Source organism: Salvelinus sp. IW2-2015, linkage group LG18, assembly GCF_002910315.2.
Source record: "Salvelinus sp. IW2-2015 linkage group LG18, ASM291031v2, whole genome shotgun sequence".
Taxonomy (NCBI): domain Eukaryota; kingdom Metazoa; phylum Chordata; class Actinopteri; order Salmoniformes; family Salmonidae; genus Salvelinus; species Salvelinus sp. IW2-2015.
In genome coordinates, this window is record NC_036858.1 from 9,259,355 (window position 1) to 9,275,341 (window position 15,987).

General features: G+C 44.0%; 1 protein-coding gene across 1 annotated transcript in view; it reads left to right on the plus strand.

The window, feature by feature from the left end:
• The first annotated feature begins 988 nt into the window (after window positions 1–988).
• The window catches only part of LOC111977589 (SRC kinase signaling inhibitor 1-like), an 83,538-nt gene continuing 68,539 nt past the window's right edge, over window positions 989–15,987 (plus strand). Inside the window, exons 1-2 of the mRNA XM_070448298.1 lie at window positions 989–1,039; window positions 3,136–3,264. Coding sequence (XP_070304399.1) covers window positions 989–1,039; window positions 3,136–3,264 — 180 coding nt within the window. The remainder of the gene's footprint in view (window positions 1,040–3,135; window positions 3,265–15,987) is intronic.

The window sequence follows — 15,987 nt, forward strand, 5'->3', positions numbered from 1 at the left end:
AAAACACACAGCCAGGGCAACTAAGCAGTGGCTCCGTAAGAAGCATCTCAAGGTCCTGGAGTGGCCTAGCCAGTCTCCAGACCTGAACCCAATAGGTCTGTATGGAGGAGTGGGCCAAAATCCCTGCTGCAGTGTGTGCAAACCTGGTCAAGAACTACAGGAAACGTATGATCTCTAATTGCAAACAAAGGTTTCTGTACCAAATATTAAGTTCTGCTTTTCTGATGTATCAAATACTTATGTCATGCAATAAAATGCTAATTAATTACTTAAAAATCATACAATGTGATTTTCAGGATTTTTGTTTTAGATTCCGTCTCTCACAGTTAAAGTGTACCTATGATAAAAATTACAGACCTCTACATGCTTTGTAAGTAGGAAAACCTGCAAAATCGGCAGTGTATCAAATACTTGTTCTCCCCACTGTATATACTTACCATGGTACTACAGTCAGCTGCACTTCATATGTAGCCGAGCAGATGAAGTGGGATATTTCTAATCAATGAAAAATGGAATTAAAATGATGGAATTATGTTACTTTAATGAGAAGGAGTAGGCTACAATGATCAACCAAGGTAGGCTGTTGTTTAATCTGAATGGAGTTGTTGTAGAAAAGAAGGGGGATACCACAATCTACACCCAGAAAATGCCACGTCATGACAATGGCTATATACAGGAAGTACCAGTACCAAGTCGATGTGCAGGGGTACAGAAGAATAACATGGCTATATACAGGCAGTACCAAGTCGATGTGCAGGGGTACGGGGTAATAACATGGCTATATACAGGAAGTACCAGTACCAAGTCGATATGCAGGGGTACGGAAGAATAACATGGCTATATGTAGGGAGTACCAGTACCAAGTTGATGTGCAGGGGTACGAGGTAATAACATGGCTATATACAGGAAGTACCAGTACCAAGTCGATGTGCAGGGGAACGAGGTAATAACATGACTATATACAGGAAGTACCAGTACCAAGTNTAACATGACTATATACAGGAAGTACCAGTACCAAGTTGATGTGCAGGGGAACGAGGTAATAACATGGCTATATACAGGAAGTACCAGTACCAAGTTGATGTGAAGGGGAATGGGAGAATTGAGCTATCTATGTACGTATAAGTAGGGGTAAAGTGACTAGATAACAGGATAGATAATAGACCGTATCAGCATCATATGTGGTGATGGTGAAAGTGTGTGAGTGAGCGTGCGTAGCGTCAGTATGCATGTGTGCTGTGTGTTGTGTGTGTGTGTGTTCGTGTGCAAGTGTGTGTGTGTGTGTGCATAGAGTCWGTGCAAGAGAGTTATTGCAAAGAAGGGTCAAGGCAGGTAGTCCGGGTAGCCATTTGATGATATACTGTATTTAGCAGTCTTATGGCTTGGGGGTAGAAGCTGTTCAGGGTCCTGTTGGTTCCAGACTTGGTGCACTGGTACCGCTTACCGTGCGGTAGCAGAGAGAACAGTCTATGGCTTGGGTGGCTGGAATCTCTGACAATTGTTTGGGCCTTCCTCTGACACCACCTTGTATAGAGGTCCTGGATGGCAGGGAGCTCTGCCCCAGTGATGTACTGGGCCATACTCACCCCCCCTCTGTAACGCCTTGTGGTCGCGTGCCTTGCAGTTGCSGTACCAAGCGGTGATGCAGCCAGTCAAGATGCTCTTAACGATGCAGCTCTAGAACTTTTTGGGGGTCTGACGGCCCATGCCAAATCTTTTCAGCCCACTGAAGGGGAAGAGGCGCTGTCGCACCCTCTTTACAACTCTTTTCAACTGTGTGGGTGTGTGTGGACCATGTTAATTCCTTAGTGATGTAGACGCTAAGGACCTTGATGATCTCGACCCACTCCACTACAGCCCCATCGATGTGGATGGGTTGTGCTCGCCCCTTCGTTTCCTGAAGTCCACAATCAGCTCCTTTGTCTTGCTGACGTCTAGAGAGAGGTTGTTGTCCTGGCACCACACTGCCAGGTCTCTGACCTCCTCTCTATATTAAAAAATATGCTACCTCATCGTCGTCAGTAATCAGTCCTACCACTGTTGTGTCATCAGCAAACTTGATGATGGTGTTGGAGTCGTGCCTGGCCGTGCAGGCATGAGTGAACAGGGAGTACAGGAGGGGACTGAGCACGCACCCCTGAGGGGCCCCGTGTTGAGGATCAGTGTGGCGGATGTATTGTTACCTACCCTTACCACCTGGGGGCGGCCCGTTAGGAAGTCCAGGATCCAGTTGCAGAGGGAGGTGTTTAGTCCCAGGGTCCTTAGCTTAGTGATGAGCTTTGAGGGCACTATGGTGTTGAACGCTGAGCTGTAGTCATTGAATAGCATTCTCACATAGGTGTTCCTTTTGTCCAGGTGTGAAAGGGCAGTGTGGAGTGCAATWGAGATTGCATCATCTGTTGATCTGTTGGTGTGATATGCAAATTTGAGTGGGTCTAGAGTTTCTGGGATAATGGTGTTGATGTGACCCATGACCAGCCTTTCAAAGCATTTCATGGTTACAGACGTGAGTGCTACGGGTCGGTAGTCATTTAGGCAGGTTACCTTAGTATTCTTGGGCACAGGGACTATGGTGGTCTGCTTGAAACATGTTGGTATTACAGACTCAGACAGGGAGAGATTGAAAATGTCAGTGAAGACACTTGCCTTGTGAATGTTGACCTGTTTAAAGGTCTTACTCACATCGGCATCCGGAACAGCTGATGATCTCATGCATGTTTTAGTGTTACTTACCTCAAAGCGAGCATAGAAGTTATTTAGCTCGTCTGGTAGGCCCATGTCCCTGGGCAGCTCTCGGCTGTGCTTCGCTTTGTAGTCTGTAATAGTTTGCAAGCCCTGCCACATCCGACGAGCGTCGGAGCTGGTGTAGTATGATTCGATCTTAGTCCTGTATTGACGCTTTTCCTGTTTGATGGTTCGTCGGAGGGCATAGTGGGATTTCTTGTAAGCTTCCGGGTTAGACAGACAGACAGACAGACAGACAGACAGACAGACAGACAGACAGACAGACAGACAGACAGACAGACAGACAGACAGACAGACAGACCCCTGCCAACCCACGCAGCTCTACCCTTTAGCTCAATGCGAATGTTGCCTGGAATCCATGGCTTGTTTCAAACTCGTTTCTCTGTGTAGTGTGAGGAGGGCGGTAGGAAGTACTACACCATGGACGATGGCCTCACCCTCTTCGTTGACCTTCTGCAGCTGGGGGAGTTCCACCAGATCAACAAATGCATCCTCCCCATCTGCCTCAAACACCCCTGTGTCTGTGTCGCCCTCTGACCACTGGGCTAGGGACACCCCATATGACCACTGGGCTAGGGACACCCCATATGACCACTGGGCTAGGGACACCCCATATGACCACTGGGCTAGGGCTAGGACACCCTATATGACCACTGGGCTAGGGACACCCCATATGGACCATTGGGCACACCCCATATGACCACTGGGCTAGGGACACCCCATATGACCACTGGGCTAGGGACACCCTATATGACCACTGGGCTAGGGACACCCCATATGACCATTGGGCTAGAGACACCCCATATGACCACTGAGCTAGGGACACACCATATGACCACTGGGTCACTGTCACCCCATACTGTATGACCACTGGGCCACCAGAGCCATACAGTAGACTATGAGCTTTGCGTTAATCCTGCATTAGGCTATTGGTGTGAACACATAATGATGCCTGTGGAGCTCAGATTGTGATTAAATCAATGATACATGCAGTAACTAGTGTGATGGGGGCTAGACATGGGTGGTCTCGGCTATACACCCCTAGCAGTAGCTTTTATATGATTTATTTTTAAGTGGACCTAACTAATTTGTCGTTTCAGATACCCCCCCCCCCTCCCGTTTTGTGTTTTAATTAATTGCTTGCAATCCCTGTGAGGCTGAGTTTAATTAGGCATTGTGCACCGACTTTAGCTGGCACAGCTTTAAGGTCTTTAGAAAGAGCACCGTCATTCGTGCTGTGATTCTGTGCTTTACCGAACGAATTTGACTTGCTTAAGGGCTTGTTCACTCCCTTGTGAAGCAATATCACTGTGGATAGCTGGCTGGATTGCCACAACTGAGCAGATTCTTCCATTTAGAAAGTAACATTGTCATACATACATCCTTAGGGGCTCGGTGATTTGCAGATGAAATTGATGCACAGCAAGAACCTTTCAATGTGTGGGGATGTACATTGTGCAAGTTCCTGAGTGCACCACTAGAGAGCCCTCTTCATACACGGGATAGCAGAGCCGAAGATGTGAGAGTTGATTTGTCGTTGAGGAATGGATCAGGGCTTTACCCAGCAGGGTACACTGTTTAGAAGGTCGCAGTTGGAAATCAACTGTATGTTATTCACGTCAGGAATGATCAAGCCTGTTCTGCGCAATAAATACATTTCTATCCCGAAATGTTCTGTAAAATTGCACCATCTTGAATAAGCCCAGGTTTGGGCTCCCGAGTGGCGCAGCGGTCTAAGGCACTGCATCTCAGTGCTAGAGGCGTCACTACAGACCCTGGTTCGATTCCAGGCTGTATCACAACCGGCTGTGATTGGGAGTCCCATAGGGCGGCGCACAATTGGTCCCGTGTCGTCCGGGTTAGGGTTTAGCCAGGGTAAGCCGTCATTGTAAATAAGAATTTGTTCTTAACTGACTTCCCTAGTTAAATAAAGGTTAAATAAAAAATATAAAACATTTGTGAAATACTGTAACTACTCTGAATGCCTTTTGAATTATTTACAATTACGTAAATATATGTATTCTCAATTACTGTTTTATGATTCACTGTGTATTTCACTGTGTATGGTTTTCATACTTGGACACAATTCTAAGTGCCATAAATCCATATAACACTTAGCACTCTTAAATGCATATTTTTGCACAATGTTGGTTGAGGGAGATCTATTTTGACATCTTGCTTTTTGTTGTTACCTGAAAAAGAGACCTATGCGGGCTCTTCATTCCTACCCTGCATGTTCATAGTGAGTACTTACATGTATGACATTTCTATCAATGACATCTAAGGCTTTTATCGGAATAAGTGGTTCTAGATATGCAACGTATTATACATCTCAATTTGTTCAACGCACAAGGCCAGTTTCATGTTGTTTTCATTTAATTCAATTGTACTGTGTGATATACAACATGGCAAATGTCCATATCTCTTTCATAACTGCTAAATAAATCATGTATTTACTGTATGATTTCTGAAATTGGATCTAATTTGCATTTTCGTACTGTAATCATGGCCATGACCAGATAGAGTTCTCTTATCACTATGGCTACGGTATCTGCGTATAAATAAATATCTCCCCAACATAAAAACAACAAGAATGGACCTCTATGTTACTGATGAATAGCCTACCTATGTACCATTTGACAGTAGAGTGTTAGTTTTGGGTAGGCTATAAAGCTTAAGACTTGATTTCTCTGGTGGTCTACAGAACGGTGTAAGTGTATGTGTGTGTGTGTGTGTTTGTGTGTATGGTTAAATAGCTTCGCTAAACCTTCAGATCCATTTGCCAGCCCTGCAGGGGTTGCCACGGCAACAGGTTTCCCCCCATAGTAGGCCTTTAGATGGGCAGGTAAATTGAGAGCTTTAAAGAAGCTGAGGGATCAAATGAGCCTGATAGGCTAGATTCTAATGAATGGCATACAATTAGAAACATTTGGCAGATATGTTAGAGACCAAGAGAGACATGGACTAAGACTGCAACAGTGTCAACAGGGTTAAATATCCTAAACATGTCATAGCGTAAATATTAACTATGGATGACAGGTTGTCATCGTACAAGATCATGTGTTGTCTAATAACCTACATGGGAGGTAAGAAATACATTAATCTATTCACCAATCAAAATATATTAATATACTATCTAACTTGTTATTTCTCATCTCTCTCTCTCTCTCTTACTCTCTCTTTCATTCTCTCTCTGTGTGGTGGTTGTCGCTGGGTCAGTCTAATGAATGTAATGTTACTGAATCTTTCTGAAGCGTTTCCTGGAACCAGATTCATTATTCAGCTGCTGCGCCTAGACGGTGAGAGAGGAACTGCACTTGCTGTCAAAGGGCAGCAATGAATCTGTCACTATACAGTCTCCTCTCTCCCTCCCTCTCTCTCTCCCTTCTCCTCTCACAGTCACCCTTCTCTCCCTCCTCTCTCTTCCTCCTCTCTCCCTCTTCTCTTTCTCTCCGCCTCTCTCTCCCTTCTCTCTCTCCCTCCTCTCGCTCCCTCCTGTCTCTCCCTCCTCTCTCTCTCTCCCTCCTCTCTCCCTCCTCCCTCTCTCTCCCTCCTCTCGCTCTCTCCCTCCGCTCTCTCCCTCTCTCCCTCCTCTCCCTCTCTCCCTCCTCTCTCTCTCCCTCCTCTCCCTCTCTCCCTCCTCTCTCTCCCTCCTCTCCCTTTTCTTCCTTCTCCACTTTCCCATTTTTCCTTCTGTTCTCCGTCTGCTCTGCCCCTCCTCTTTGCAGATGTCATCCACCTCTCACTCTGTGAGTAACTCTAGTACTCCATGTCTCCCTTTCTTAATTATACTCTGAAGGAATTCAAGAGTTTTGAACTGCATAGAATTCAGTGGAAACTAAGATGAAGCTTGCAGTAGTTTCCCATCTTGACCTATCTTTTCCTTCTCTCAATAGAAAGCAAGGTGGGCTGAGAAAGAGGATATCCTAGTGAATACAGTACCTCGCTCAAGGGCAAACTGAAGGCCTCACTCCAACCTGGCACAGTGAGTGTCACTCACCCACTTACTACACTCAGGGCCATCTTTAATATATCACCATGTTTTATTAACCAGTCAGCAAACAAACGGCCTGTGGCACATTATGACCACACACACACATGGGCTATACATTACACAAACATGTTATCTCTTACACGACACACACCCAGGCATAAACCTAGGCACAGACACAGCATATAATTCTTACAAAGCCATATGCAATAGTATCTGTTCAACAAACTAAATTGGACTTTATGGTCAATAGACAGTAGTCTTCATGTTGTGTGCATTATTTTGTGTCACACAGCATATGATGTAGCCCAGGCCTGACCCTGAAAACACACTGCTACCTTCTCATTAATTCATGGCCTTCCACACTGGATTGAATTACAGCCTACGGTAACCCAGGATTTACTTAGACCATGTCTGTCCTGTGTCCTCTAACACACATGCACACACACACACGACACACACACACACTGCTCATAGATCAACTGGTTTCACTTCGTATCGTAGTTCACGCATACAAAATACTAGACACTAACGCATCCATGGGACTCTCTTTAGTGCTCTTGTCGAGACACATCTTTGTTAGTTTCCATTATTTATATCTACCATCAGTAAGTTTGGTTAAAGTGTCAAAGACACTAGAAAAAGTACAAGACAATGCCACACACTGTCCCAAATGTCACACCTGCAACCAATGGTTAACATAGTATGAGTTGACAAACATATAGTTGGGATTTTATCATTGGTTCAAAAACATTTCTCATACATAAAGGTTGCGTTCCCCTGCTCAGACGCTGCATGCTTTAACCAATGGTCGCGTGCCACGTCATTGACTGTGTCATCGACTGACAGATTACATATGATGTGTCTAGCTCTAGCTGATATGTAAAATAACTACCCAGGCGTTGTAAGATCTGGCATGCGTCAGCAACGCCTGGGCAGAGGAACGCGTCCAAAGACATGATTCCTCTACAAGTCATACATCCTGAATAGTATCCAATGAAATAACATGCCTAGATTAAATGTAGCATCCATGGTCATTTGGACCAGAGATCAAAGCCACAGATTTCTTTTTGGGACACTGTGCCTTTAAGAGGAGTGTGTCGGGGGAGGGGTTTACATTAATAAAACATTAGTTTATTCAGTGGACATGCAAAGACATGGGTAAAGGCTCTCCTGCACTGTAGCATGCTGGATTTCACATACACAGACAGACAGACAGACAGACAGACAGACAGACAGACAGACAGACAGACAGACAGACAGACAGACAGACAGACAGACAGACAGACAGACAGACAGACAGACAGACAGACAGACAGACAGACAGACAGACAGACAGACAGACAGACAGACAGACAGACAGACAGACAGACAGACAGACAGACAGACAGACAGACAGACAGACAGACAGACAGACAGACAGACAGACAGACAGACAGACAGACAGACAGACAGACAGACAGACAGACAGACAGACAGACAGACAGACAGACAGACAGACAGACAGACAGACAGACAGACACACCCCTGCCAACCCACCACAGAACAGACATACTCACGCCAACCCTAAAACACTCTCCCCCGTGCAGTGTGGTTGTACCAGAAAAACTGGACGGAGACAAAAACATGGATGCAGAGGAAACAGAAGAATGAAGAGAGAAGCAGAAGAAGAAAGAAGGAAAAGAAAGATGACTTAATGGAAGAATATATACTATGAGGAGAACAGAAAACAGAGTGAAAGGATACGAAGGAGAGCTGAGATCCAGTACTAACACAGTACAGGACGGTGTAGAAGTGTGACTGTCGTGGTGCAGAATGGGAAATTCTTCATCCCCAGGCATGTCAACTCTATCTCCGTGCATACTGTAGTTACTGCAGGTATTTTWATTTTTTACTTGAGTGCCTTTCTCTCAAATGCTGCGGCTGGAAGTTCTCTTTGATCTTTTGACCTGGGGGATGGATGCTGATTTGGGAATGTATTTTTTGGTATTTTCATGTTCTCGTTGATATGCCAATGTTTGATTGACTGGTTTGAATGAAGTCTTATCAGTGAGTATGTTTTCTCGCCTCCATATGATGGTTATTGATAAATGTCTAAATGCACAATATTGACATGCTGTATTTGAAATATTGTTGCATGTGTGTTGCAGGTAGAATGTCAGGGGCTTGGACTTTCCGTTGTGTTCCCGAAAAATGTTTATTGATATAGTATTATAGTGGTTTGAAGGGGTATTTTACAGGCAAATTGGGACTAAAATATGTTAATGATATTAATGTGATGAGAGACATATAAATATATATATACTGTGTAGAGAGAGAGAGCGAGAGAGATCTGAAGAGGATCTGGGATGCACATGCTATGCTCCATGGCCATGATGTTGATATTATCCCCACTGACATTCGATTGTTATTACTGAACTAGATTGTTATTACTGTACATCAAGGTAGCCCTCACTTTATATACAATTTGATATTGATATATAAACTGGAGGCTGGCCTGAGGTACATTTAAGAGTATGCACAGTTGACGTCTGAAGTTTACATACACTTAGCTTGGAGTCATTAAAACTAGTTTTTCAACCACTCCACAAATTTCTTGTTAACAAACTACAGTTTTGGCAAGTCGGTTAGGACATCTACTTTGTGCATGACACAAGTAATTTTTCCAACAAATGTTTACAGACAGATTATTTCACTTATAATTCACTGTATCACAATTCCAGTGGGTCAGAAGTTTATATACACTAAGTTGACTGTGCCTTTAAGCAGCTTGGAAAATTCCAGAAAATGATGTCATGGCTTTAGAAGCTTCTGATAGGCTGATTGACATCATTTGAGTCAATTGGAGGTGTACCTGTGTATGTAATTCAAGGCCTACCTTCAAACTCAGTGACAATTTGCTTGACATCATGGGAAAATCAAACGAAATCAGCCAAGACCTCAGAAAACAAAATTGTAGACCTCCACAAGTCTGGTTCATCCTTGGGAGCAATTTCCAAACAATAGTACGCAAGTATAAACACCATGGGACCACACAGCTGTCATACCGCTCAGGAAGGAGACTTGTTCTGTCTCCTAGAGATGAACGTACTTTGTTTCGAAAAGTGCAAATCAATCCCAGAACAACAACAAAGGACCTTGTGAAGATGCTGGAGGAAACAGGTACAAAAGTATTTATATCCACAGTAAAACGAGTCATATATCAACATCACCTGAAAGGCCACTCAGCAAGGAAGAAACCACTGCTCCAAAACTGCCATAAAAATGCCAGACTARMGTTTGCAACTGCACATGGGGACAAAGATCATACTTTTTGGAGAAATGTCCTCTGGTCTGATGAAACAAAAATAGAACTGTTTGGCCATAATGACCATCATTATGTTTGGAGGAAAAATGGGGAGGCTTGCAAGCCGAAGAACACCATCCCAACCGTGAAGCATGGGAGTGGCAGCATCATGTTGTGGCGGTGCTTTGCTGCAGGAGGGACTAGTGCACTTCACAAAATAGATGGAATCATGAGGTAGGAAAATTATGTGGATATATTGAAGCAACATCTCAAGACATCAGTCAGGAAGTTAAAGCTTGGTCGCAAATGTGTCTTCCTAATGGACAATGACCCCAAGCATACTTCCAAAGTTGTGGCAAAATGGCTTAAGGACAACAAAGTCAAGGTATTGGAGTGGCCATCACAAAGCCCTGACCTCAATCCAATAGAAAATGTGTGGGCAGAACTGAAAAAGCGTGTGCGAGCAAGGAGGCCTACAAACCTGACTCAGTTACACCAGCTCTGTCAGGAGGAATGGGCCAAAATTCACCCAACTTATTGTGGGAAGCTTATGGAAGGCTACCCGAAATGTTTGCCCCAAGTTAAACAATTTAAAGGCAATGCTACCAAATACTAATTGAGTGTATGTAAACGTCTGACCCACTGGGAATGTGATGAAAGAAATAAAAGCTGAAATAAATCATTCTCTCTACTATTATTCTGCCATTTCACATTCTTAAATTAAAGTGGTGATCGTAATTGACCTAAAACAGGGATGGGATTATTGGATTAAATGTCAGGAATTGTGAAAAACTGATTTTAAATCTATTTGGCTAAGGTGTATGTAAACTTCCGACTTCAACTGTATACGGGCAGTAGTGTATTAGGATTGACATTTTCTGTGCATAAAAATGCATCGCTCCGCACTGTGAGAACAAAAATATTCCAACACAGGGAATAAATTCTGAGTTGATATTTTTACTGAATGAACACATTGCCTTGTGTTGTGCCATGAATGGCTGTCATGCGTCGTATGTTTGTATTTAGAGACTTTCTTTGAGCTCTGCAGAGTGAAGGAGGTTTTCTCAGCACTGTGCGTTTTTCTCAGACTTGCCTTAAAAGCCTGAAATCTTCATGTGTAGCGACTGAATGAGTCAAGCTCACTCTTCTCAGTGACACGTGAAAAACCCTTAGGGGGGGGGGAAATACAAACATCAGATACATAGAATGTATGAGTGACTGACTGAGGAAGAAAAGGGATACAGGAAAGAGTCTGTCACACGGAAATAGCAGTCTTTGGAAACGGGGAAACGGAGCTGAACTAAACGGTGGTTTTCAGTCGTCATTTGATCTAGCGTGTTGACAGTGGGCGAGACGGCAGGGGCAAGGAGACACACAGAGATGCAGAGAGCACTGGGAAAGGCATAGAGGCATAAACCTGAAAGAGCTTATTTAAACCAAGTACACAGCAGGTGAGATGACTTTGAGTACTCATTAGGCCAGTCAACTGTAGGAGAGATGAGATTGAATTATAGGCTAGAAAGCCAGTTACTCCTAGTGACCAGGTTTCAAGTAAGATATACTGTAGCCATCAAGTGCGATATAGGGTTCTTTACAATCAGGAGGGACATTTTGACTGGTAAAAAAGGTTCTTAGCTGAATGCCTGGGGATACGACAGTAAAGAAATCCCATACTGATTTACCCCAAATCCATTCCCAAGGTGTAAGCTATAGGGTCAAAAGCTATATGGCCGAAGCTCCAATAATATAAGTCCACTGGAAGGTTAAGCCTATCGCATATATAGTTCCAGTTCCTTTCTGTACACAGCCATGACATACGGGGCAAGAGGTTATTTTCACACTGGGTGTTCTTAAAGGAGGAAATTGAGCCATGGCTGGTGCTCAGAAATAGGCATCTGTCTTCAGGGTTCCCTCTCCTGCATTTTGTATGTGACAGATGTGGCATTTCCCCACGTTTGTTTGCTCAGCTGCGAGCTTGATGATTTAACTCTGTCTTGAATGAAATCAAACAAACAGAGACTAAAGCCTGATTACTAAATTACATTGTGCGGATGAATAACTGCTAATTTCTTCATTATACACTCTGTCCCTCTGAAATCCTGATATCTGACGGTGAAATTAAATGTTTTGTCCTGCACCACAAGCAGACGTAGCATGTATCATTTCAATTCCTTATCTTTTCATGTCTTTAGGAATTGGTTCATTATTGGGTGGCATGGCAGTTAAGAGCATTGGGCCAGTAACTGAAAGGTCGCTGGTTTGAATCCCCAAGCTGACTAGGTAAAAAAAATATGTCAATATGCCCTTGAGCAAGGCACTTAATCCTATTTGCGCCTGTAAGTCGCTCTGAGTAAAAGCGTCCGCTAAATGACTCAAATATAATGGACCAAAACGGATTGACAATGGCAATCTCCCATTAGGAATCTCTCCATGAGGTCAAAAAACAACAACCTGAAGGTACAGTAGTAGAGAAAGAAAGAGCAAGGGAGTGAGAGAGAGAGCAAGAAAGTGATTGTTGATTAGATTGTGCTGACTTGGGTTTTCACACCACACACACACACACACACACACAACACACACACACATCACACACACACACAACACCACAACACACACCACCACACACACACACACACACACACACACACACACACACACACAATGCAGAAGCTCATCTTCACCCTGCCCATCCACAACAGTCCCACAGCCTCCAGTATGATTTTAATTGGATGACAAGTGTGCAGTCCCTCCATATTTCTCTCTGCTCCAGCCTGAATCCCACTAAGTCTACACTAATCATCCAGTTGTGGCTGCTCCTTACTGCTCCTTACATCAATGGTAATCTGGTTTTAGCACAATAGGGGAGGTCATTACTGCCCACACTTTCTCCTTAAAGCAGAACGTGGGGCCAAATACAGCAGAGCAGCGTTATCTATGGTCTCTATCTACCTTGCTAATGATCTAGTCTGTGAAAATGGTGTAGCCTTTGATTGGCATGGTGCTAATGCCTTCTGCCAGTTTGATTACGTTTTAACTGCAGGCTCTATCACTCCCCCACAATCATGATGAACCACAAATTGGATGCGCTGGTGGTGTATTATCAACTATTCAAAAAAAAATCCTCCCAACCACAATAGTGGTGAGCAAATACCATTATTGAATCTATTAGCGTATATTTGAGTCGCAACCGAGACGAACACAATATTCACAGTAAACCAACATCCCCCAAAATCTGTTCTCTCAACAGTGTGTAAATAGGAAGTAAACATCACTTTCGCAAAATAAAACTTACAAACTCTACAGGAATGAATGGAATATCTAAACATCCCCAATTAAACGGACGTTTCGCATCACCTTGGAATGGATCAGTGGATGTGTAAACAACAACATGCATGTGTAAATCCCACAGTAGGGTGGGTGTCTAATCCGTAACCAGATACACAAGACGTTGCAGCACCGACAGCGGAGCGGCCACCGAGTCGCATTGAAAACCAAAAAAAAAAATGAGAGAGAGAATGATGGATATCGTCGTAGTCATTAATAGAGACAGGAAAAGACAGCTCGCCTCATCCTGTGTTATCAGGCGAAAAGGTGGCAGCATGGGAGGATCATTGTGCTGGAGGCTCATGTGTGAGTCTGAGATACAGGTGAGAGAAGAGAGAGAGAGAGAAAAGGGAGACTGGCTCATTTGCTGCTTGTCCCTGAAGACAGTGAAAGGATTATACTCTCAGACACACACACACACACACACACACACACACACACACCACACACACACACACACACACACACACACCACACACACACACACCACACACACCACACACACAACACAACACACACACACACACACACAACACCACACACACACACACACACACACACACACACACCAACACACAACACCACACACACACACACACACACACACACACACACAACACATCAGTTCTCGAGCAGGCCAGTCAAGAAACCCTGCCCGCCTCCAATCTCCGGCACTGCGCTGTGCACTCCTCCTTCGCTCTTCACTGGCACTCGATACACACACTCACACACACACACCTCACACACACTGGGACACACACACTCCACTACCATGTAGAGCCTCTGCAAAGGACACACCGGCACAGGACCAGCCAGGTACGATCCATCCATCCCTGCTGTGCTATAATTGACACATTCTGCATCAGTGGACTGAATGTGTGGTGCTGGAATGAGCCAGGCAGTCAGCTCGGTTGCGGAGCAGACCTTCTTGCAAAGCTGCATGCACCAAGATTATCTGGCTTTTGCATAACCAAGGGGAGCGAGAGGGGCTGGATGCTCAGAGTGTAGTGGAGCCCAAATCCTCTGCTCTGCCGCCCAGGGAGAGAAGAATGCGGCTGCAAGGCACATCAACCTTAAAGGGGAATGGAAACACTTTAGTAACTTCCCTTTTAACCTGGATTGACCTTGAGTAGTTAACGGACTATTAAAAACCATATTGAGCACTAGCCAAAGTCTCGCCTTCTTAAATGGCACAGTTAGCCTTCTGCCAGTCCATTTCTCACGTGACTGGGGAAACCATGAATATGGATGAGGTTGTAAGCTATCAGACATGTCAGGGCAAAATGCAAATAGTATAGGATATATTCATCTCGTGCAATTAACTCATATTTTGTTGTGATGTCAGAGGATTTGAAAGGGACAATTAGGATGAGCGTGTTGGATGATGGCGTGCACCCCTCTGGGTTTTGACACTGATTACCTATGATAACATCTTTGTTTTTTAGTTTAGAGTACGTCAGAGGTTTTGCGTGGTGTATCGGAAGTAGCTGCAGCTTTGGTGATATACAAGCTGTTTTCTAATACAGCCGGGAGAGTATTGATGGCTCCAAATCAATGTGATGCTTTTAAAGTTGTGTTGATCGAATTCCACTAATCTACAACTTCAGAATCCCTTCGATGTCCGTTTGATATCAGTTTGTAAATCCCCGGATATCTAGGGCTTTCTTTTCTTGAAAAACGTCTTTCAACAAAGAGGTACTGTACTATTGCAGGAAGAATGTCACAGGTTGAATTGAAAGAGAAAAGGGGGGATACCTAGTTAGTTGTACAACTGAATGCCTTCAACTGAAATGTGTCTTCTGCATTTAACCCGACCCCAATTAGCGTTTTGTTGTAATTTTTGGGATCCAGCTTACATTCTTTAAAGAATTGTCTCTATGACATAATGCCATCCATCTCCCAGAGCACTTAATTATGTTTTCACTATGATGGCTTAATTTGGAAATGTCTTCYTCTATTTTTTTATAGCCAGCTTTCCATCAGAATACTCAATCATATACACTTTAGTTGAGGTCATCTTGACAGACATTGACCCACATTTTGATACAGTCTCAAAGCTGTAATTTCCCTTGTACAAGATGCTGTCTTTTTTTTAAAGCTGATGAGAGGGAAGAGTGTATATCTGGCTGAGGTGGGGCTGATCAGTTTGTGGTTTGGTTGGGGTAATTCTATGGTCTAGCTATGGTCTGGTTGTAGTCTGACTGGTCTGGTTGTGGTCTAGTTGTGATATTTCTATGGTCTAGCTATGGTCTGGTTGTAGTCTGACTGGTCTGGTTGTGGTCTAGTTGTGATATTTCTATGGTCTAGCTATGGTCTGGTTGTAGTCTGACTGGTCTGGTTGTGGTCTAGTTGTGGTATTTCTATGATCTAGCTATGGTCTGGTTGTAGTCTGACTGGTCTGGTTGTGGTCTAGTTGTGATATTTCTATGGTCTAGCTATGGTCTGGTTGTAGTCTGACTGGTCTGGTTGTGGTCTAGTTGTGGTATTTCTATGGTCTAGCTATGGTCTGGTTGTAGTCTGACTGGTCTGGTTGTGGTCTAGTTGGTGTATTTCTATGGTCTAGCTATGGTCTGGTTGTAGTCTGACTGGTCTGTGTTGTGGTCTAGTTTGTGGTATTTCTATGGTCTAGCTATGGTTGGTT